The sequence below is a fragment of the Tachypleus tridentatus genome, chromosome 10 (genome assembly GCF_004210375.1).
Source record: "Tachypleus tridentatus isolate NWPU-2018 chromosome 10, ASM421037v1, whole genome shotgun sequence".
Taxonomy (NCBI): domain Eukaryota; kingdom Metazoa; phylum Arthropoda; class Merostomata; order Xiphosura; family Limulidae; genus Tachypleus; species Tachypleus tridentatus.
In genome coordinates, this window is record NC_134834.1 from 78616141 (window position 1) to 78641882 (window position 25742).

The following is a 25742-nucleotide window of genomic DNA, read 5'->3' on the forward strand; positions in this document are numbered from 1 at the left end:
TGGAAGTTTTGCTCGAAAACAATCATTTGAAAATCTGGAGATTTTTAAACTGTAACTGTTTGCCCTTTTCACTCAAATCACGTTCATAGACCCACCTTTTCAGTTGCCGCTTCCAAACTTAAAACTAACGATCCAGAAGATAGTTATAAATATTCCTCCGTCCTTACAACTTCTATAGCAAGCCATTTTCTAAAATTGCTATTGCACTTTTGAAATTATTTATTTTTATTTTGCAAATGAACGATTCTGTATTTCCATGAAATACAATTGTGGCCACAAATTAAAATCTGAGATGGAATAAATTATTTGGAAACGCAAGATGTATAATACGACATCCCTTTGTCCTCAATGAGTTTATTTTGCTGTGTCTACCATGAGCAATCGAACCCAGAATTTTAGCATTGTAAGTCTAAACTTACCGCTGACCGACCAGGGAACACCTCCTTTATGATTTGGCTGTTTTAGCAAGAATTTTCTTATATGGAATGAGAATAGATATAGTACGGAGGTATAGGAAAACTGTTTTGGAACCTCGTTACGTCGTTGTAATATGTGTCTTCACGTCTGTTCATGTCTGTCTAACAACCACCCATCTTAACAGCAGTCTTAAAGCGTAATTTTCATTGCGTAAAGCTCCATCATAAAACAATTGGGTGAAAATCACACCACTACTCTCTACTAACTTTCCATAATACATGCAACATACGAGGACAACGGTCTTACAAGATGCCAGACAAAGTATCTTTTACTTTTTGCAATCGGATTAACTCATTTATTAATAAAGCAGTAAATGTGTTAATACTCATATCAGCCGTTCTGAGATATATTTTTATTCTTCAATTGCCTATGAAGTCGTTTTTTTTATTAGATTTATTACTGGGCAAAAATATTGTTTTCAAGTTGAACATGAACAATTCATGAAAAGTACAAGAAAAGAACAACATTATGCAGTCACTTTATAGTCCATTTTCCTTTTAAAGTGCAAATTAAATCAGTATTATTTTTTTCAGGATTCCAGCAGCTTGTGTTGGAGTCTGTGCTTTTACAAGATAGATTTACTTACATCTGTCACTGAAGGTGAACAGAGGTTATGTTTTCAACGTGTGTTTATTCGCAATTTTTTTCGAAAACGACTGAATTTATTTTTTAAGAAGTTTGTATACAATTTGGGTTATGTTCCAGCGTAGACGTAATTAGTTTCTGGAGGGATGAAGGTCAAGAAAATAAAAAATCCTATCTGTTATCGTGTTTAAACTATTTTTACTCTATATAACTCTGTAGGATTTAGATTACAATTGGTAGACGAATATACAATATTTTCTATTGTCCTGCTAAAAATGGTTCGGGTCCGTTATTAACTACAGACATACGTATTTTTAGAGTCGAATATGATCAACGCTGCGAAATCGAGGTTAGCGCCCTACTGAGTGGCCCTCTGGATCTGAGTGTAGGCTCATAAATATACTAAAACATACATCAACACGGCCCGGCATGGCCAAGCGCGTAAGAAGTGCGACTCATAATCCAAGGGTCGCGCCCACGTCGCGCCAAAATGCTCGCCCTCCCAGCCGTGGGGCGTTATAATGTCACGATCAATCCTACTATTCGTTGGTAAAAGAGTAGCCCAAGAGTTGGCGGTGGGTGGTGATGACTAGCTGCCTTCCCTCTGGTCTTACACTGCTAAAGCTCGGTGCAGTGGGCTAACAACCTACTCACTTAAATACTTGTTGAAGAATCCGCACGCAATTGCGGCCCTATGTTCCTAAATGGAATCTAATGGTGATAACTAACTAAATCAACACAACGACGTATAATGTTAGAAAGTTTTCAAATACGCATGACACATATGATATATACTATAATCATTCTTACATGCTACAATTCATAATTGTTATTTTCAAAAGAAGTTTCTAAAATAATTATTTGTTTGAAAAAAAAGTTATTATTTTATTATCGTTTTCAACGACTGATATATAAAAAATATGATAAACATGAAAACATCTCATTGTTTCATGTTTTCAAACTGATTCCTTCAGTTCAAACACACGCTGATCGTCTTTTCGTCGAGTAGGGATATTAATGTTTTTGTTGTTCCCTTGTCATGCATGCATCTTTCTATAAATTGGCTACTATCTTAAGACAAGCTTTCAAGACACAAAAGTCCATGGGAGAATCTTAAGCCTTTTTTCCATCGCCTTGCGAATGAGTGTTTGATCTTATTTTGTGAGGGTGAGATTTTGATGCCTGTAGTCTTAAAGGATCTGATGCGCTGTTTTATCCACTTCTCTTGAAAACATTAACCACTCTATTCTTCAAAATAATCCACTTTTAGGTTCCATTTCGTTAGATATTTCATCTTTTCAGTATTTATCTTCAAAGACAACACAGAGATGCTCTCCAAACACCGGTGAGTTTAATAGCGTTTTAGAGACTAGTTTTGTTTGTATATGCGCGATAAATTTACACGTCCAGCGACAATTTTAGAATCATTCGACAATATCAGGAAAATTTTATCTAAAACTTTAATTGTAAAAGATCTAATTAGACTCACACCGCTAAAAACCGGGTTTCAATACCTGTGGTAGGCAAAGCATAGATAGCCCATTGTGTAGCTTTGTGTTTAGTTCTAAACACACAAAAAAACGCTTCGTTATCACCGAAAAAAGCCAATCGCGCTCCACATTTTTATACAATAAAGATGATTTTAAAATACTTAAGCACTGCTTAGTTTTACTAGTTTATTCTTCTTTGCAACAGCTTAATAGCACATATGATTAACCTCGCTGATCACCCAACCCTCCGTTACTTGTAGGAAACTCACTATTTTATTCTCTCCAGAACCTTTAGGTTTTACCCTAATTTACAATAATACTTTGCAATGGCTCATTTCATTATCTTGTTTCCATATTTTTAATGGTTTATTGTTTACCGAAATTAACTTCCCACTTTTGAGTAGTCCGAGGCCCAGTATGATTGACTTTACTTTTTCAGTGGTCCACTGTCCAGCCTGCTTAGTTTTCACACTTTTGACTGGTCTTCTGTCCCAGTTGGCTAGCTTTCACACTTGCCTCCCCGAACAACACAACAATATGTCTGCGAACTTACTTCAATGGAATCCGGATTTGGATATCTGTGGTGGGCAGAGCACAGATAGCACGCTATGGTAGCTTTGTGTTTAACTTCAAAACAAAATTTCACAGTTTTGAATGGCCTAAGTGTTTAAACTGTTTCGCTATCAAATAGATTACATATTGAGAAACGAAAACCTGATAATTTATTAGATAACACAAAATCAATTCAGGTGATTACTTTAAACCAGGCCCGGCATGGCCAGGTGGTTAAGGCACTCGACTCGTAATCTGAGAGTTGCAGGTTCGAATCCCCATCGCATCAAACATGCCAGCTCTTTCAGCTGTGGGGTCGTAAAATTTTATGGTCAATCCCACTATTCGTTGGTGAAAGAGTAGACCAAGAGTAGGCAGTGGGTGGTAATGACTTATTGTTTTTCCTCTGTTCTTACCCAGCTGAAGTAGGGGCAGATAGTTCTTGTGTATCTTTGTTTTTGAATGTTACGCAAACAAACCAAAACAATCCAACCTTTACAATTACTTTCACAGCTACATACCTTAACTTTCCCTTTAGAGGTGAAGGGGTGATCAATTATAAACGTACATATCTATGTCTCCTATATTGTCGAATAATAATGAATGAATAAAATGATGACTTCTCGGTGGTCAAGAAACCTCACGTGCGTCCCAAACATTAATGCTGTACAGTAAACACTAAAAACAAGCCATGTTCATATAAACAAACAACCAATGAAAATAGTGTTGTTGTTTTGAATTAAGCAGAAAGCTACAGAAAGAGCTATCTGTGCTCTGCCTATCACGGGTATCGAAACCTGGTTTTTAGCGTTATAAGTTCGCAGACCTACCGCTGTGCCACTGGGGGGGCTATAAATTATAATCACAATATATGTACGGTCGCGATCAGCCACTTATATCACACGGTCTTCACGTAATCCTAATGGCAAGGTGGTGAAATGGTATTAGGAATTGACAGCATACTACGTACTGAAATCTGATTTATAATAACAAGCATAACACCAAAGATGATTTGTGATATCGACCAGCAATCCAATGGATAAACCCATAACAGGAACTTATCTTTTAAAATATTCTTAACAATCTAGTTGGTTTCTTATGTTATATATATATAAAAATCAGATGATGTAAAATGCTTTCCATGTAAAAAAATATATATATTTTATAGATTCTAGTTTCTTTAATACTCCTATATTTTCTTCATTTCTTCAGCAAATGTTGTTGAAATGTTTGTCATTCGTATTATTGTAATCGTGAACTTTAATGTACAACCCATAAGCGTGAATTAGTACTCCCCTAATCAACTCACTTTTTAAATGACGAATGGAGTTATCTAATTGGCACCTCTTCCTTCAACATTGTTAATCATCCAACAAGAATTTGTTTTTTTGCTTAGTACTCAAAACGAAATAGGATACTTTTACTACCTGGAACCTAGTTGATTTTTTAGTTTTATTTGTGAACATTTCCAATAACGTAATCAATAATCAAGTGTTATCTCATCATACTCACAGCTAAATAGCAACATTTCAAAGCGCCACCTGAAGCTTAAAGGGAACAAAATACGGATGTTCAGTACATTTGGAACTGGCTTCTAAGAATATTTGCGGCTACTTCTGTCGGATCTGTTAGAAGCTTGTCCAAAGTTGATCATTTCAAATAGCGGTTCAACAGCGAGGCGTGATACTCCCTCAGCCCTTTCTAAATTGTTTTATCTCATAACTTATTGTAATATACACATCCAAGGTGATACTGTCATCTCAATACCCTTTTGTTATTTCTTCTTCTTCTATAAAAAAAAAAAAATTAAGGAAATGTCCCTAGGTTAGGCAGAGATAAGTCTTCGAATTTACGACGCTGTAAGAATGGGTTTCATTCCCCTCGGTGAGTACAGCAGATAGCCCAATGTGGCTTTTCTGTAAGATATTGTAGTTCTTTGGTATTGAACACAAAGTTACACAAAGGGCTATCTGTGCTCTGTCCAACACGGTTATCAAAACCCGATTTATAGCGGTATAAGTCCGCAGACATACCAGTGTGCCATTAGGAGGCTGCTGTAAGAAATCAAACCCCATAAGGAAAGTGAAATATCTTAACTTTCTCACGAGTTACACAGATAAATTTAAAGTGTTGGGATAAAAGAAAAGCAATACTTATACTGACTTGTGTAACGGATTTAATATTTTAATATCTAAGTTTGTTTTAGTTTAATGCATATTTAGAAATGTATGTATTTTTCTTATTTGGTTAAATGCGTATTGCGCAAGTTCCGCCTGTTCTCTAGATTTCTATATGATTCTGGAGCGTAAGTATCAATAATATACGATGTGTGTATGTAACACTAGTGATTGTCCGTATTGTCACCAATTGAGCTTGGGCCCGGCCTGGCCAAGCGCGTAAGGCGTGCGACTCGTAATCTGAGGATCGCGGGTTCGAATCCCGGTCGCACCAAAACATGCTCGCCCTTTCAGCCGTGGGGGTGTTATAATGTTACGTTCAATCCCACTATTCGTTGGTAAAAGAGTAGCCCAAGAGTTGGCGGTGGGTGGTTATGACTAGCTGCCTTTCCTCTAGTCTTACACTGCTAAATTAGAGACGGCTAGCACAGATAGCCCTCGAGTAGCTTTGTGCGAAATTCCAAAACAAACAAACAATTGAGCTTTTAAAACCTCGCCTCAAAGTTTATAAATCGGCACTCCAAGAGACAGTTTGATATTGTTTGATTGCTACAGTCAGTGAACTATAAGCCTCGTAAGCTATAATTGTGACAAATGCATATTAATTGGAAAAACTATAAACATTTTTGGACCAATAACGTTTATAGGTTTTGAACATTACAAACTATAGTAAATTAACTTCGAACGTAAGTATTTCTACGAGGACATCAGATATTTTTGTCGGGAGAAAACTTACTTGTGTATTCTCATTAAATGAAGTGTATGTAGGTATCAACATAAATAATTTGCTGCTAGTAAACTGACGACAGTTTACTATTCAGTTCCAGACCAAATAGAGGCCTTAATATCGTTTGTATGTTTGTAACACTTTTTATATATAAATTAAAATTAATTCGCTCTCCGTGAACCATTGATAAAATATTGATTTCCATACCAAATAGTCAGTAATTTTCCTAAGTTTGTAAAACTTTGATATGTAAATCATTAGTTGCAATAACCGTTATTATAAATTGCATTGTTGTTTATATATTCAAATATATTTGTGTTAAGAAAGAAAATTGTGTGCATCAATCTTGTTAGAAAATATCATAAACTTGATACATATAATGTGCTATGGGCCTAGGAAGCTTTAATTGTAAGTAACGCCTATTAATAAAAAAACTACATAATTTGATCAGGAACGTTTGTAGATTTAGAACATTACAACCAGTTCAACTTCAGTGAATTACTTCGGACTTCAGAAATTTTATGAGGGCATTAAATATCATCATCGGTAAAAGTCAACCGCGTGAGACCAATCAAGCTAGCTTGCTTCAGCGAGGTGTGACACTATTAACTCAGAATATAAGAGAATATAAGATTCAGTATTGTCTGTAAGTTTGAAACTCTGTTGTATATAAACCATCATTTGTAATAGCTATCAGTAATAACCGTTATTATAAATTGTACTAATTTTATATCTGTATATATATGTAAATTGTACTGCTTTTATGTTTATATATTTAATTATATATTGTGCTAAAAAGAAAATTGTATGTATCAATCTTGTTGGCAAATACCATAAATTTGATATATATTAACAGTTAATTAACTTCTAAATTCAAATTCAGATTTCCGATTATCTGAGATAGTAATACGTAACGTACATAGCGTGATCAATCAAAGACGTGTCCGAGATAAATTATATCATACTGCAATACGAGAAGCTGGAGGAAAGCTGGTTGCTAAACGTTTTTGCCTTAAAAATGTTATTAAAGTGTTTGAATGCTACCTGGAGTTGTTTTATTACAGATTATTCTTACACTAATTAAAACTCTGAATTTCAATACTGATGAACCTGTTTCTAATCCATATGATACCAAAGAATATTCCCCCAAATTTTCTGTTGCGAGTGTATTATAATTAACACTTGATTTGTTAGCGTAGGTGGTGGGTATAGTAGTGCTTGTTTCTGGTCAGTAGTTTCAAATTAGGAATGACGACAGTTAGTTTTAATAGATTTGTTCTAATTAGAAATTAATAAACGACCACTGACTCTTGAAAATAACTGTTTATTATTTTGTTTTGTTTTATGGTTTCTTCAGTTACTTTGTTTTGCAATATCTGCCAAGTAACCAGGTTAAGTTGTTTATTGATTTTATTTTAAAGGAAAAGAATTCAAAATTTGTAACTTATAAAAAAGTTGTGGTTACAATGTTGATTTTATTGAAGTATATTTTACACCAAGGATACGCAACTAAGAGGAAAGTAACACGTGTTGTGATAACTAAGTAAACGAGACATTATAATTCTTGTTACGTCATCAACGCCCAAATATTGCTTGTTATACATTAATAATGTTTGAAAGTAGTTTTGTATTATCATTTACAATAAACTATGTGTGTAAATACACTGAATACAGAACCAAACCATATTATATTACCACTCTAATTTTACAAAGTTTAGCGTTAAATGAGTTTCAGATCAGTTTGAACTTTTGACATCTATAAGTTTTTAAAGACTGGAAGAAATTCTGAACGATCATATAAAGATCTATAAAAACCTAACTCCATATAATACAATGTTCAAAATTGTAATTTTATGAGTTAGTTTCTTTGTGATGGGGAGAGCACTCGACAACAGAGGGAAGGACACATTTTATTAAATAAAATAAATCATGAGTAAAATTTGTAGTCAAACAAGGAACGAAACTTAAACTGACTGCTAACACTGTTTTTTTTACAAAAGCCAGTGTTATTTATATATAAACAATTTATTGCAATCGTAAGAAGAAACGATAAATATTAAGTGGACTTTTTCAAATAAAACTGTTACACGTAAATGATGCACATAGTTTTATTTCAACAGGAGAGACACACAGGAAACATTAAATAAAAGATCGGAGAAATACGAAAGAGAACATTCACACCCTCAACACTACTTTGTACTTGTGGTATAAGTTTAATATTCAATACTGTGAGTGTTTCTTTTGTTTTATCATTTGAGTACAACAATGGAAGTGTGAAGAAAAAAATGTCTTTTATGTTTAAAATCGCCAGGTAGTTAGGGCGCTTGACTCGTAATCTGAGGGTCGCGGACTCGAATCCCCATCGCACCAAACATACTCGCCCTTTCAGCTGTGGGGACGTTATAATGTACGGTCAATCGCACTATTCGTTGGTAAAAGAGTAGCCCAAGAGTTGGCGGTGGGTGGTGATGACTAGCCTTTCTCCCTCTAGTCTTACACTGCTACATTAGGGACAGCTAGCGCATATAGCCCTCGTGTAGCTTTGCGCAATATTCAAAAACAAAAGAAATATGTTTAAAAACTTACTACAGTTCCTACTTCGTGTGGTTACAAGATGCTGGATATTAAAAACATTGTTGATTATAAAGACGAACGAGGTGGAGAACGAATACATTAGGTGCTGCGGTACAGAACTAGTTATGATGAAAAATAACGTTACGAAGTGAAACATAGAACTACAGAAGAATATGTGATGCAGAAATGTTAACTAATAAAATAATCATGGTAAACCCTTGTGAGCCGAGCAGTTACAAAGACGATCGTTATTAGCCAGACAGTCAATATCAGAACAGTATGAATACCTTACTTTAAAAAATAAAAAAATCACAATTACTTTTGTATCCGGAAAAAAACCAACAACCAAAGATTCCTTAGATCAGTCCCTATATGTCATTATATGTCATTCCAACTTCTCTGGATATCTGAATTTGATGTGGAATTGTTCTCTTTTTTTTTTTTGTCAGTATTGCATTATTGATCTGGTTGACTCGAAGATTCGTTGTTAAATATTAACATATTTATTGCTTTAGTCATATGAATATAGAGAATATCATTTTATTGATATTAGAAATGATTATGCGAAATAAGAAACAAAGTAAATTTATATTAGAAATAGTGTACATGAATCTTGTATATTATAAGAACAATGTTCTCACCATTTTATTAAGTAATATAAATTAGGTTTATATTCATAAACTCATTCCCAGACATAAAGTATTCTAAGTCGAGATTACAATTAGTATACATCAAGTTTGCTCTAAAACATTTATAGTGACGATTTTATCTTTACAGATGAGAAAATATGTCACTTACACTCGTCTCTATTGATGTATAAACATGTCGCTGAGATGTTTAACTTTCATCATTTTCCTTGGCTTAAATCTTTCATAAGCCTTTGCTATCGTGTGAATGCCTTTTCCTGTGCAAAGTGATTATAATTAATTGTGTGTTCTCGTTTGTTGAATTTAACTCGAGGGTTATATGTGCTAGCTGTCCCTAGTTTACAATAATAGCCTAGCGTGAAGACAACTAGATAACACCACCCGCCGCTTAATCGTGAGCAGCTCTACTCGAAGTGGAGTTTCTGTTTATAACACATCCACAGCCCCCAAAGTGCAATTTTTTTTGTGGGGAGGCAAACAACGGAAACTCGGATATATAAACCTGACATGACTGTGTGAAAGATACAGCAGATTCAACGATGCGAAGTTTAATAAGTTTAAATAACATAGAATGACATATTATTCATGACTATTTTTCCCCACCAAAAATCTATATATTAGAAAAAATGCTGTCATCCAGCCTGCATATTTATAGATCAATGATGTTGGTGTATAGTGGTTTCTATTTAAAGACTCAGCAAGTTTGGCCATTGTGTAAACACTCGCAAACGCTAAGACGTCAGATTTTCAAGGTCAGTTTTCTGAGGTTTCGTGTTCGGAACTGCTGAAATCTGTCCATAACAAGCATTTTGTCCAGACCAAATTTTATTACCATTAAGGATATGATAGATTTTGTATTATTAACCTTTTGTAAAGCAAAATAATTATTTGATAGCTTGCATCTAGGAGAAAGATGTTGAGAATAAGATATCTACTGAACTGTAGTTGGGTTGTGCGTCAAACAAAGAAGATGGGTCAGTATGACCAGCATTATTTACTTTGGTAAGGACTTACTTTTATAGATATTTATTCTGAATTCTCTTCTTAATGAATAACAACATATTCTTCTTAATATTTCTTTAAAACATCAAGAAACATTTTATATGAACTCGCACTTGAGTTTGTTTTCCTTCGAACACTTGTTTCATCATGTGAAGTTTTAACTAATTCATATTAAGATCAGGATCTCTTTCTCTCAAGACATTACAAGTTAATTAATCATGTTTCCTGTATTTAGGGAAGCTACTAAAAAGATATTTGCATTAGTCATTCCTAATTTTTAAGTCGCAGACTGAAAGAAACGCAACTGGTCGACACCACCCACGTCAAAGTGCCCGCTCTCATAATTTTTGTATACCTCGATGTATCGAGCGGGCTCGTCTGTTATCAACAATTACATCTATAACTTTGTTTGTTGCTTAACCATAAAACTATACAAAGAATTATTTGTGCTATATCCGTCCCGGGTATCGAAACCCAGTTTTTAGCGCTATAAATCTTTAGGGTTATTACTGAGCCACTGAAGGACACTTTTTGTAGCAACTCCAAAAATTATCCATTACTGAAAAAAAGAAAGAAACGTTTGGACATCTACACGTGGTACTTCAGCACGTGTGCCAACTGCCAAGTTTGGTCCCACAAGTTTCAAACATTGCGTTTCTAAGATGTAAAGATGAGACAGGAACATAAAATCTGACGCTAGATTCCAGTTCGTCGGCAATACAGAGCAATTCTTAGTCCCCTATTATGCCCGGATAACTTTCCATGCGCGTTTGAGTTCAAAATTATCCTCAAGTAAATAAAGTAGAAGCTACCTATAAAGACATGGAGGACCCCACATTCCCCCGGGCCTCTTCGAGTCTGCACGACAAGTGGTCCTGCTAACTCCCAATACTGTAAGAGGATTAAACAAACAAATCCACAAATACAGAGTAGGAATGTGTAGAGCAAGCAGACTGCACGAGTCAAGTATTACTGTGAATCTGCCTCTGAGTAGAAATGTTAATTTGATAACTTTAACATATCTGTGTTTAGACTTGAAAAAGTCAAGATATGTTTCCACAATGTGTAAAGTCAACTATTTAACTGTTGTAAATCTGGACTTAGGAATTATGAATGATTGGTTAGTTTTTAATTAAAGAAAGGTATTCTTCTGGTTTTATGTGATATAAACGAATCCGTTTTTTTACATGAATTTTTAAATAATATCTTGGTTAATGTACCGCAAAGCTAAAAGAGAGCTATCTGCGTAAGCCATATTTAATTCAGTAGTGAAAGACCACTAACAAACAGTGGGATTGACCGAACATCAGAATATCCCCACGGCTGAAAGGGCGAGTCTATTCAAAGATGGGAATTCGAACTCGCGGCTCAAAGATCATGAATGAAGTACCCTAACCACCAGACAATGTCAGACTATTACAAATAATATAATTATAAATAATTATATAATTATAAAATAGTTTATTGTAACACAAGCAGCGACTTTAGTCTTAAATACACGTTCTGTATGTTACTCTTGATCAAGAGTTCGTTAATATATTTATAATATTTGTTAATTATTAATAAACGCCAGGATACTACGTTTAACTATAAAATACGGTTTCAATATTTGTATAAATTACAGATCTTTTTCACAACTGTGCTAAAGTGTACGAAATATTCTCGTCCCCAGATGAACTGGAAGAAAAACAGCTAATTTCGATTTTCTTTCTTCCTTTTTTTCTTTTTCAAGCAAATCCATTTTTATGGTCCCCCGCTAGCACAGCGGTAAGTCTACGGATTTACAACGCTAAAATTAGGGGTTCGATTCCCCTCGGTGGGCTCAGCAGATAGCCCGTTGTGGATTTGCTAAAAGAAAAACACAAACACACACACACACCCATTTTTTATGTGTCTTCTCTTCAATTCTGTTTCTCATTGCTACAAGAAACTGGGATTCCTTTCCCCAAATGAAGGATAAGATTTAGCAAACTGAGCACACCAGAATGTATATACTCTCGGTACCAAAACAAGTTAGCTTAAATAAATCACAATAATGTTATTTAAAAAAAAAAAGCGATAAGACGCAGTTCATGTTAAGTATATTTAATTTCAGTTGGAACGTAAATGCAAATACAGTTATAATATTAACAGTGGACCGGCATGGCCAGATGGTTAGGGGCGTTCGACTCGTAATCTGACGGTCACGGGTTCGAATCCCCGTCACACCAAACATGCTCGACCTTTTAAATGTGGGGGTGTTGTAACGTTTTCAGTTAAACCAACTTTTTGTTGATAAAAGTAGTCTAAGTGTTGACGGTGGGTGATAATGACTAGCTACCTTCCCTCTAGTCTTACACTGTTACATTAGGGACGGGTAGCGCAGATAGCTCTAGTGTAGCTTTGCGTGAAATAAAAAAAAACCAAAAACAAGCCTAACATTAAAAACAGTTCATAAATCAAAAAAAGGTTAAAGTTTCTGGACACATAAAATATTAACTGTTTGTTGGACTCGGGTACGTCCACTGAACTCGAGTACGTTTACTGAGTTTCTATTGTAGTTAAATATTAATAGCATTTTGAGGTTTCACTTGTGACTTACCTTGCACTGTTCTTTAAAAGTAGCTTGAAATCTAATTTTCACTCTGTCCTAACACTTTTGCACAGCACTGTATATTATATAACACTGATATATTCGTTATGTCAAATCAATAATGGACTCCTGAGTCTAATTTTGCATTGAAAAGCTCATTTTGAATGTTTATTTTTAACTTTTTCTCATATGCTAACTGATCGATCGATGAAACGAACTTTGCAGTCTCAAAAATAACAGAGAACTCTAAAATAAATCTCTAAAACCTTACCTTCATAGTAAACACGTTCTTAACGCGAAAACAAAGAACCTTTCTTTGTCGAAATGTCTAAATATTCAACAATTCTACAAAAAAAACCAGCAACTTTAATTTGGTGTCAAAATTGATTGTGCTTTGTTCTAAATATATAAAATTTATGTTTGAATGTAATTATGCAAATTGTCATCTTTGTATTCGCCACAAGATTAAGAAAAAGTGCATTTATAATACAAGGAAGAGATTAATAATAATGAAAGTGCTATTGGTTTAAAATCCATGTTTAATACAACCACGTAACGCTAGGGCTGTATATACGACATTTATCGTTCTCCAGATTATAAACAACAGGATTCATACAAAATTAACAGCATTTCCTTTTTCCATAATCTCACATCTCCAGGAAGCTCTTGTCATATTTTAACGTGTGTTTTATGTTTTCAAATAATACATGTAATAAATCTACATCATTGCAGATTATTTATACAAAAGATTTTGTAGCGTGATCTGATAAGTCCAGTTTATTACGCTGTAGTATCACTGTAATAAAGCTTCTACTAACGATATACTACAATTAATTAAAAATGCTTTAACTTTAACAGGACATAAATATAAATATGGTTGAAAAACTACGTTTCCTTATACATGACTGTTACATTTTGAGACAAAAATTTATTTAAGTTAAAGGTGATGCACATTTTAAAAGTCTTTACAATGATGCTACAGCTAAACATCTACAATAAAGGAAACTACAAAACTTCTCCTGAGTTATTTTCACATCTTTCAAACAGTACTAAAGTTAATAAACATCAATGTGTAATTGCACCAATTTGTGTATAATTTAACAGTGGTAGGGCGTGGCAAGAGATGTCAAAATACATTTTCATTGGTTATTCGGGTGACGAGGAATGTAAAACTATTTTGTGTGTGTGGGAATGGGAGTCTCAGCTTTTCTATTTATATATAAACAATATATGAAATATGATTTTTATTTATTTTACGTTTATCATTCTCGTGTTATGTGAAATACACATACATAACACCTTTCATACAAGTAATATGTTTTATTTTCTCTAAAATCTAAACCCCAGGGACATCAGTGATTCAGTGGTAAGAATGAAAATTGTAACGCTAAAACAGTGTCGATACCTGTGGTGCGTAGCGTTATGTTTAACAACTAATAAAGAAAACAAAACCCAGCTAGGCCAAACTTTCTGTTTTTAAGCTTGACTGATCATCCATTTAAAACGTAAAGAACAACTACCTGTTTTATAACTGAGAGAAGTTTCCTGCCGAGCATACCAAGAAAAAATAATTAAGATTCATATCAGTTATCATAAACTTCCAAATCAAATAGCTATTCGTCACATTTGTATGAAAAGGACAAAGAAACATTCTTCGCTACAGATCGCTTGTTTTACTATCTATTCGAATGCCTTTTTTCACGTTCGGTAATCCCTTTATCTGTGACTTCCACCGCTAGTTCTCACAGTACGGACACTTGTACAAGTAAATTGTGTTCCATTATTTCTATTATCAGTTTTATTCATTTTTTGTCAATATTGTATGTAAGTATGAAACGAATACGTTGAAGTACGAACGTGATGTGTTCTTTATTAATTAATATTTTACAGGATAAAGAATTATATAAATGCTATATTCGAACAAGCTTGATTTTGAATTCCAGTGCGTGGAAAAAAAAACAGCTTCGTTATACATTTAGCAATAGTTTCTTCAACGTCAAGGACGCTGTTAAACCAAATATTGAATTGCGGCTCCTTATATGTTAGAAATGTGAAGCTGATACGCACGAATTAAGTGTCATAGCCAAACGTTTTAAAGTGGCGGGAACCACTTCACAAAATTTCAGTGATACAATATCATCTTAGGTACTGGCTTTCGTGAACTAAAACTTTGTATGTTATTTGAGTCGAAATCGTTAAGCCAGAATTAGCTGTGCGTGGAAAATAACTTGCAAGGATCTTTATATATGAGTATTGGCAGTTTTTGTTCTTTGACTATTGTATTAATGTCTCTTACAGCTGGAAACTTTTATCTGTATTAAGAGAAAGCAGCAGGAACTAGACTGTACGTCCCTTACGGCTCTTATCTTGTTTTCAATAAACTGTCAGAGATTTGTCAAATGATAATCATCCTGTTGTTACGTATTACAATTTGGAATAGCCTGAGATTAGGTTGTTTGTTGGTTGTTGTATTGTTTTTTTTTTGCATTTAGAAGCTAATTATATGTAGAGATATATCAAATTTATGATGTTTGCCAACAAGATTGATGCACATAATTTTCTTTCTTAACACAAATATATTTTAATATACAAACAAGAATACAGTTCATACCAACGGTGATTACAAATAATATTCAGCGTTCTGTCTGGTCTGGAACTGAATTTTTTATCGACGCTTTAACGGGTAGCTAGCTATCTGTCTAATCTTGGCTGGTCTCACTTCGTTTTCAAGCTGACTTTTCTCCCACGAAGATATATAACGTCCTCATAGAAATACCGACGTTCGAAGTTAATTCACTGAAGAATTAAACGGTTTGTAACGATCGAAATCTATAAACAGTACTGGACAAGTATATGTTATTTCCCAATTAATAGGCGTTGATAACCGTTATAGCTTCCGAGATTTACAGTAGCAAATCAACAGTTTATACTGTCTCTTGGCCCGTCGATTTTTAAACGTTAGGCGAGGTTCTCGAAATTCCAGTTCACAATAATAGTGATATTTATATACATATGTACATTGTTGATTCTTACACTCGAGAATCTTCTACAAATTTTTGGAATAGGCGGGAATTTCGCAATACACATTTAACAGAATAAGTTGCATACATTTCTAAATATAAATTTAACTTACAAAAACATCAATATTAAAATAAATATATAATAGGAAATCCGTTACCTTTTATATAACTACGTACCCGAGATACAATTACATAACAAACTCTGTGCCATTTTCTATTCTTGCCGAATTTAGTTTACATTTATATCATAATTATATAACATTACGCATACGTGAAAAAGTAATAGAAACTCATAGTAGAAAGGGAGATATAGTGAGTACACCATTAATTTGAAACTTTATATATGCATATTTAGGGTACTAAGCATGGTATGTAATCAAGCTATAACAAAGATTTTAGCCCGCCATGACCAGGTGGGTTAAAGCGTTCGATTCGTAATCTGAGGGTCGCGGGTTCGAATCCACATCACACCAAACATGCTCGCCCTTTTAGCCGTGGGGCGTTATAATGTGACTGTCAATCCTACTATTCGTTTGTACAATAATAGCCCAAGAATTAGCGGTGGGTGATGATGACTAGCTTCCTTACACCGCTACGTTAGGGACGGTTAACGCAGATAATCATCGAATATCTTTGCGCGAAATTCAAAACAAACCAAAGCGCGGCTTATTATGCGATAGCCAAGTATTTTTGTGGTAGCAAAATTTCTTTTTGAAGAAAGATGGCTTTTAGATTAAACACTGAAATTTTCTATTAATGTGTTGTTTGGGCAAATATTATGTAATAAGGCTGTAATTATCTCTTATAGTTGCAATCGAAGATAGAGCATTGGGCTTCATCTATAAAATTCTATTGAACATACAACAGTTAGAAGTACTTTCTAAAACACAACGGAACATGCGACAGTTAGAAATACTTTCTAAAATACAATGGAACATGCGACGGTTAGAAATACTTTCTAAAATACAATGGAACATGCGACAGTTAGAAATACTTTCTAAAATACAATGGAACATGCGACAGTTAGAAGTACTTTCTAAAATACAATGGAACATGCTACAGTTAGAAGTACTTTCTAAAATACAATGGAACATGCGACAGTTAGAAGTACTTTCTAAAATACAATGGAACATGCGACAGTTAGAAGTACTTTCTAAAATACAATGAAACATGCGACAGTTAGAAGTACTTTCTAAAATACAATGAAACATGCGACAATTAGAAGTACTTTATAAAATACAATAAAACATGCGACAATTAGAAGTACTTTATAAAATACAATGAAACATGCGACAGTTAGAAGTACTTTCTAAATACAATGAAACATGCGGCAATTAGAAGTACTTTCTAAAATACAATGAAACATGCGACAGTTAGAAGTACTTTCTAAAATACAATGAAACATGCGACAGTTAGAAGTACTTTTTAAAATACAATAAAACATGCGACAATTAGGAGTACTTTCTAAAATACAATAAAACATGCGACAATTAGGAGTACTTTCTAAAATACAATAAAACATGCGACAATTAGGAGTACTTTCTAAAATACAATAAAACATGCGACAATTAGGAGTACTTTCTAAAATACAATAAAACATGCGACAATTAGGAGTACTTTCTAAAATGTAATAAAACATGCGACAATTAGGAGTACTTTCTAAAATGTAATGAAACATGCGACAGTTAGGGCTCATCAGAAAAATTAGGTGGAACATGCGACATTTTCAGGTATGACATATTTACCATGACAACGTCTTCTTGCAAAACTAATTTCTCACACTGGAAAATGTTTAAAAACTAAAAACAATACTAAGTTTCTAAGGCTTTTTTTTTATACTGGCGAATAAATAAAATGAAACAATTCATCGAGAAATTGGAGCTTTTGGTGACTGAAGGAAAAACCTGTCAAATGAGTAGGAAAACTAAAGGAAAGATGTTCTGTGATGGTACAGCGAAACGATGTGATGATCTGGAGATGAAAGCAATGTATTGAAGATTAGCTCTCTAAAGAGATATTTTAGATGAAATAAAAAATGTGGCTCCATCTCCAATAGGAATTTAAATTAGGGCTTGCAAAACTAAATGAAGAATATAAACACAGGAATTATAGAAGCTAGATGACACAAGCTTCTGGATAAAACAGATAACTAAAGAGGACTGCTATGATCTTCATTATAAGAAAGAAATCTTTATCAGATATGAAATCCAGAACTCTATGTCTCAGTGGTAGTTTCCTGAATCGAAAGTTGTTTATAAAAAGTTCAATTTGCACTGGATAAAAACTGCTTGATCGAAACAGTTCCTTGGTTACATTGTGTCATATTCATTCAAAATTTGTAATTGAAATTGTAAAAAATGTATTAATAACAAGCAAAAGAATTTAGGAAAACGTGTAGTCATAAAATCTGAGTCCAGTTCATTAAGACTCTGTATACAAGGAAAGATATGTGATCACATATAAATGTTAGGAATAAAAATCTCAAGATTTGAATATTTGTCTTTATCAAGTCTACTAAACTACATGTAAAACTCTTAGTGGATAAATTGCACTAGTTTTTGGATTTTCATTTCTTATACTGGATATCTTTATCCTTCATCAAGTTATGTCTCCTCATCTTTAACATCAACTGGATTACGTTATATACGTGTAAGAAAACTTTGCGCTTATAAATAGCTAAATAAAAATAAATAATTTAGTTTTAATAGCGTCTAAATACAAATTTTTATAGTTTTCATTTGTTTATTCGTTTTTTATTAAGCAAAAAGCTACCAAACTAGTTGTCTGTGCTCTGCCCGCTGTATTGATACTCGATTTTTAGGATTACAGTTAATGGTTGCTTCAAGGGTTTTAACGAGTAGGTCTCATATGGCCTATTAATAAGGATGTTCGACTCGCATTTATGAATCGAGAGACCGAAACCAGACTCAGAGCATGCTCGTCCTTCAGCTGAAGAGGTCTTCAATAAGCAAGTTAACAACTGGTTGTGTTAGCAACATTCTTGGTCGGAGCTTATTTACATCAAATAATAAACTTGTTGTCGGGGTTCGGCTGATGGTTATTTGTGTTCGGTTCTCACTTTTATGTTTCTACTCAAATCGACACTCAGAACATATCGATCCATTTTATTAACCATTTATGGACAAGAAGGAGTGCCAATGATATCCCTAAGTTTTCCTTCTTGCAGTAAAAATACTTAACCGACTTGAATGAAACGTATGTCAAACGTACGTTCAGTGAAACTAGTGTACTGCTGAGGGAACCGAATCGAAGGGCCAAGCAGTACAAGTAAATTGTGGATTCGGCGACATTTGTCTGATGCAGTGATACCAGTGAATTATACAACTTTTAGTAAGGGTCTTGATTATTTAGTTTTACAAACTTTGTTGATAAGTATCTGCACTAGCTTACCTTAAGAACAAAGGAAAGTTAACTAGTGAACACCACTCACTGCCAACATGTATGCTATTCCGATCGAACAGTGGAATTTAAACGTCACTATTGTAACGATTATTTGTTTCTTTGAAGTCAAACACAAAGCTACACAATGGGCTATCTATTCTATGCCCGCCACAGATATTGACAACCATTTTATTTCTAGTTTTCTAACTCCGCAGACGTACCGCTGTGCCCCAAGAGAGCTCTCTTATAACAAACCCATGCCTCCAAAGCGAGAAGCGAGTTTTTTTGCTGGTGTTAGCATAACAGGGCACAAACCCCATATCTTAGATCTACATCTCACTACCCAAACACTGGACTGTGTTTGGTCTTCAAATTAGAAATAAAAACTTCACAATTAATTAACTATTCTATTTGTTTGCGTTACAGAATTTGAGTATACATTAGTATATACTGCCATTGCTTATAGTGCTTAATAAACCAAACTAGTGTTATTTAAGTCTTGTAAGAAGCAAATATGTTGGTAGTTTTAAATAAAATCTAACTTCACAATGAAATATTTTCAGAAACACAATGAACTTCCAATCAATTATAAAAATTCCATAAGATCAAATAAAGTTTCACTAAACTTCTTTCATTCTTCTCTTAAGCGAACCCTTAACTTACTGCTTGCATCTCGTTGTTTACTTTATATTAACATAAGGAGTTTATAAATCTGCTCTACCTAATCCTATCCAAACTTTATCTAGCTTTTCAAAGCTGAAAATTATATATTGTCGCATGCTATCCTACCATAAGATAGTGGTGACTATAGCATGAAGTACAAAAGCAGTGAAATACAGAGAAAACTACGTGAATCATAATATTTGACTAAATTGTAAATCTATGGTTTGAAAAGGGCAGAAATGTTATTTATATAATTGACAGGTAAAGCTGTTTACAGGCGTGGCTTTCTCGAAGCAGTGTCAAAATGAAAGTTTCAAATCTTTGTTTATTTTTGTACTTTGCGAATTACAATTCTCAGTATTGTTTATATTGGTTTGGTTTATTTTGAAATTCGCGAAAAGCTACACAAGGACTATCTGTAATAGCCGTCCCTAATTTAGCAGTGTAAGACTAGAAGGAAGGCAACTAGTCATCATCACCCACCGCCAAATCTTGAGCTACTCTTTTACCAACGAATAGTGGGATTCAGAGTCACATAATAACGCTCCCACGGCTGAAAGGGCGACATGTTTGGTGTAACGGGTATTCGAATTCGCGACCTTCGGATTACGAGTTGAGTGCCTTAACTACTCGGCAATGCCGGGCTGTTATTCATATTAACTAAAATGCTTGTTTTTTCTTTCTTGTTTTTCCTAGTGAAATGTTAGCTTATTTTAATGGTATACCTACCAGTTAGGTGAAGTTTGTTATTTTATAAAAATATGGCTTCTGATGAGAGTTTCTCCACTTTTTTTTCGTTTTTGACTTCTTTCGTCACTCATGAATTTTAACTTTACAGTTTGGCGTTAAGCGTAAAATGTAATAAAGGACTTAGGTTATCACAAATAAATTCTATGATAGCCTACGTCTTTCGTTAAACTTCATATTGTCCTTCATATAATGTTCAAGATAATGTTAAACATCGCTGAATTTATTCATTAATCGTTTTACAAATTTATGTATTCGTTTTTTATTGTTTTTTTTTTACAGTTCAAACATGAATAAATATGGACACTGTCCACAAGTTGACCGTTATCAATTGTTCACCGTAATAAAATTAATTTCATCCAGAAAGTGAAGAACTGGTTGGGACGGAATGAACTCCCTAACGGAGGCTGAACAGCTGCAGTATCCTTCCACTTCCCGGAAGCACCAGTCTCTGTCACTTCCGATCTGCTACAGTAATAGCGGTAGCAGCAGCTGCAGTGAGAACAACTCGCCAACAGAACTGAACCAACATCTTCTGGAGAAACCCCCTCTGGTGAAAACAGTGGAACTAGCAAGTGATGAATCTGACGGAAAGACTAAAGACTTATTTGACAAGATAAGGGACACACAAATTATGGGCGAAGAAAGACCAGGGATTGAGAGATCCCTGCTCAGTACAAGTGACAGTTCTAGGGCAACAACCAGCGCAAATGTGCGTGCACATTAGCTATTTCCTAGGTTATCTAATGATGTACAAACGTCGGACCCCAAATCCCAACCAACCCCTGTTCTTTGTACCTACTCAGAATACACTCATGATTAAACTAGATCTGGAAATTGCTTCGCATTTTAAGAATAATGTCTAGGTCTACTTTTATAACTTAATAAAACAAGCTCTAATAAGTGTTTTACTTCATATATATATATATATACAAGCTGAAGTACCCGATCTTTGTCCAGATTATGAACTTGTAGTTCGATACTATGATAAATAACACAACACCTAACTTTCACACTCTTTATTTATGATGTAACATATTATTACACTGTTCATTACTACCTTACCAAAGGTATTGTGTGAATTTTAAGTACCCATTATATACATACTTAAAGTCAAGGTGACTTTACAGAAAGAGGTAGCAGACGTAGTGGTGTTACCCGCCTTCAACACCCAGCTCTTAATGTCCTACCTCAGTGTTTCACAGGGTTAGTTAATTAATAGACATTTGACGCAGACGTGCCTCACAAGCAAAAGTTAAAAGGTCATGGATCAAAGTAGGATAAGGGTATAACTAAAAAATTGACTTTTTGTTTCAGTCTTAAGGTGGCTGTTGGAGTAGAAACTTCACCTGAGTTTATGTATTCAGTATTACAATAGTGGCAGTATTTTTCATTCCATTCCTTCGTAGAGAATACTAGTGTAATCTGTGATATACATAAAACGTTTGTGCGTGTCCTGCCCCAACAATCTGTGTATGCTGTTATAAAAAAAAAATTTTTTTTTTTAGTTTTGGTTGAAGGGCGTAGCGCCATCTATGAATATAGTTAACATTAACTAACTTCAAAGATAGTAAATACTGTGAACTTTTTATTAATAGGCCATTTGTTCCAAACTATCATCCCACAAAGTTTGGTTGAGATTGACCCAGTGACCTAGGAGTAGTTAGATAACGGACAGACGTTTTGTGCCTTATGTATACAGATATTGATTATGATGTTTTTAACTTCTTCAGTATTTCCCAGAAGAACTACATTAAGAGGTGGTGGTGGTGGTTCTCAAAGGTTGGAATTCAACTTTGCGATTACCACAACACGGCGTATACTTTTCCTCAAGGTATTTTATACGCATAGATCTTCCAACATCATATGAGACCCTGATTCACAATCATGACTTGGATTATAATCATAAGCCGTTTTGTAATATATTCTAGATCCCAATTCAGCAGCAGAAAGCCTTCTTTGAGTTTAATATCCTCTGTTTTATTCTTCTGTTGCAACAGTTTCTTCAACTGATCCTTTTGTTCTTCTTCCCATGCTGCCACGATTTGCTTCTGTGGCAACATTTCCATCAGCTATTTCTTGTACGCTTCTTCTAGATGTCTTTTACCTATTTCGGTTTTATTGTGCAACATTTTCAACAGGTGTCTCTTGTGCTTCCTTCCAGATGTTCTTTCCCTATCGTCAGCTTGTCTGTCAATAGTTTCATCAGCTATCTCTCGCGATATCCTTTCTTTCATCCTCTTAGGTGCTTTGTGAAAAGACTGACTTTCAAACTTGTTTGGGTATCTTGACACACTTAGGTAGGGATGCAAATTGTGTGTGTACTCCAAAAAGTTGACTGGTATGGAAACTACAGAGTAATATTACTTATACACAGATATATATATATTATCACTTATTCAGAATTATTGTCGAAGAGGGAAGCAACGTTCGATCTCTAGGTAATGGTGAAACAGAGTCGAATTAATGGTACATGTGTTTACTTTGTCTTCACGTGGTTAATTAATTAACCATCATTGGCCGCATTATAGAAACTATAATAGTTTTTCGATTTTTATTTTTATGTAAAGTTGTGACACCATCTATAAATGTAGTTAATGTTATCTTACGTCAAACATAATAAGTGTTCAATAACAGCAATAATGGGGTATCTTAACCCCTTAATATGCCCCTTGTTCCAAACTATTATCCCAAAAGAGTGGTTGAGACTGTCCAGAGTCCAAACCGCAGTGGAAACTTCAGCTAAGTGTATCTAGTATTGTAATACTGTGGACATTTTTTGTCATTACATTACTTCTATCGAACTACAATGATTAATGAAAAATTGTCTGAAATAATTTTAATGTAGTTTGGTAGAGGAACGTAAACGAGTCATTCAAAGATCAAGATTCAGTGGATAAGAAATCGGAGAAACGGTTCGAGTGTGGCAACCATTTCAATTTTTCCTTCTTAGTACTGCGAATAATGGCTCGACTAAGCCAGGATATCGGTAACAAAATATGTAAAACCGCCGCCAAACAAAAGTTGTATTAAGAGGCTGCACCTAACACGCGGTGATATATTTAGAACAGATGAACCGTTCCTGTGTTACGGCTCAGAATAATGAACGTGGACAGCCCATACTCCCACTTATAGCTTTTATTTCTAAAACCAGCACCACTGGTTATATATTCTAATTCTAAATATTTGCCAGGATTTTTTTAATCTGATAAATATACCGAATTATCATATGCTAATAACGTTTAAATACCTTTTTTTAAGGATGTGCTATTATTTGAATATAGGCCCGGCATGGCCAGGTGAGTTAAGGCGTTCGACTCCTAATCTGAGGGTCGCGGGATCGAATCCCTGTCGCACCAAACATGCTGCTTTTTCAGAAGTGGGGTCGTTATAATGTTACGGTCAATTCCACTATCCGTTGGTAAAAGAGTAGCCCAAGAGTTGGCGGTGGGTGGTGATGACTAGCTGCCTTCCCCTAGTCTTACACTGCTAAATTAGGGACAGTTAACGCAGATAGCCCTCGAGTAGCTTTGCGTGAAATTCCAAAACAAAAACAATTACTTAAATGCTATATCTTCATTCACTGAATACACATGATAACTTACCTTTTTCAAATACCGTCGTAAAAATGTTTATGTAATTTCAAACATTTTGTTTGATCCAGTTAGATATCCAGGGTGCTCAGCTAATCTTGAGGTCATTTTAACCCAAAGGAGAAAAAGAAACGTGCTATTAGCAAGAAGAAAGAAAATGCAGTGTTTAAGATTACCGCTCACGTGTTAAATGAGCCCAGCAGTAACAAACGTATTTTAATATGACAGCAGAAAGTGTTTTTTTCTACGTAACTGTAAGAACCGCCTCTAATAACCTCAGGTAATGTAAGAAACAATGTAACAGCGGGAACGTAAGAGTATAATTAGCTCTTTTCAGCCATGTTTGTTGCAACGACTGCACACAGCAAGTGTTTGTCACAGTTCTCGAATCTTACACTCTGTACATGTACATATAATTTTGCTCGTGTACTCTGAACACACTTAAAAATTACTACAAGTTCTTGTCAATGTTGGTTTGTGGTGTATACTTTGTATGTTATATTTATATGAATGGTAAATTAGATATATTTTGTTATTCGAACAGCATGATATTGTAACTGACATGCAGTGCCATCTTCAGGAACATTTTAATACTAGCGAAGGCTCACAATGTGTGGCTGCTTGTGATAAAAGCACATCAAACAACTCAGTAGTGACGTCACAGTTGCATTCACGATCTGAGGATCCTCTTAAACACGACTTTACAAAGTGCTTCGCAACCAAAGAAAATGTTTGGTCGCCACCACCTCCAGGAAGGTAAATAGTGAAATCTCAATCATAAGAACTAAATTTTCTAGTTTTTCACAAAAATATGAAAGGAATTGTATATATCTTGAATTCTGTTTTTGTGAATGTGGTTCCGTCTGTCGATAGTTTATAACAATACCTCGTAACACCAATGAGTAAAAGCATTTATTAAATTAGAATTATTTTGATTACAAAACTGAACTAAGGCATGATTTTTCAAACTACGCTCCGCGGAGCTCTTGGGCTCTGCCATAGTTATTTGGAACTTCGCGAGAAAATTTCAGAATGTCAATACTTTTTCCTAAAGCTATAAAATTGAATCAGAATACGCTGTACAAGAAAGTAAAAAATATTGAATAACAGTAGTTTGCATCCAGCAAAGTTAAAACGGCATTTAGAAACCAAACACTCCCAATTACAAAATCCAACTCCCGAGTATTTTAAAAGAAAGTGTTTGCAATTAAATGCAAGAAAAGCTACATTTCGTTCGTTTGTCCATCAGGATAACAAAGGTGCTCTTATTGCTTCATATCGTGTTAGTTACCGTATTGCAAAAGCAGCTGAAACACATACCAATACAGAAGATTTGATAAAACCAGGCACAAAAGATTTGGTAGAATGCACGACTGATGAGAAATTTCTTAAACAACATAAGCTATGTGCCCCTTTCTGACAATTCGGTTTCTCGAAGAATCAAGGATATGTCAGCAAACTGCTTAACGGACTTAATAAGGCAAGTAAAAACGAGTTCAACTTTTTCGCTTCAG

General features: G+C 34.5%; 2 protein-coding genes across 5 annotated transcripts in view; one reads left to right on the plus strand and one right to left on the minus strand.

Moving 5' to 3' along the window:
- The window catches only part of LOC143229657 (calmodulin-alpha-like), a 106645-nt gene that overhangs the window by 21923 nt on the left and 58980 nt on the right, over nt 1-25742 (minus strand). The gene's annotated exons all lie outside the window — the stretch shown is intronic.
- LOC143229656 (EGFR adapter protein-like) overlaps nt 1-25742 on the plus strand; it is a 47166-nt gene that overhangs the window by 15040 nt on the left and 6384 nt on the right. For 2 of the 3 annotated variants that reach the window (XM_076462268.1, XM_076462267.1), the window contains 2 exons: nt 20918-21347; nt 24773-24984. In XM_076462268.1, the coding sequence (XP_076318383.1) occupies nt 21024-21347; nt 24773-24984 (536 nt within the window). In that variant the 5' untranslated portion in view covers nt 20918-21023. The remainder of the gene's footprint in view (nt 1-20917; nt 21348-24772; nt 24985-25742) is intronic. The other variant, XM_076462269.1, reaches the window with a different exon arrangement.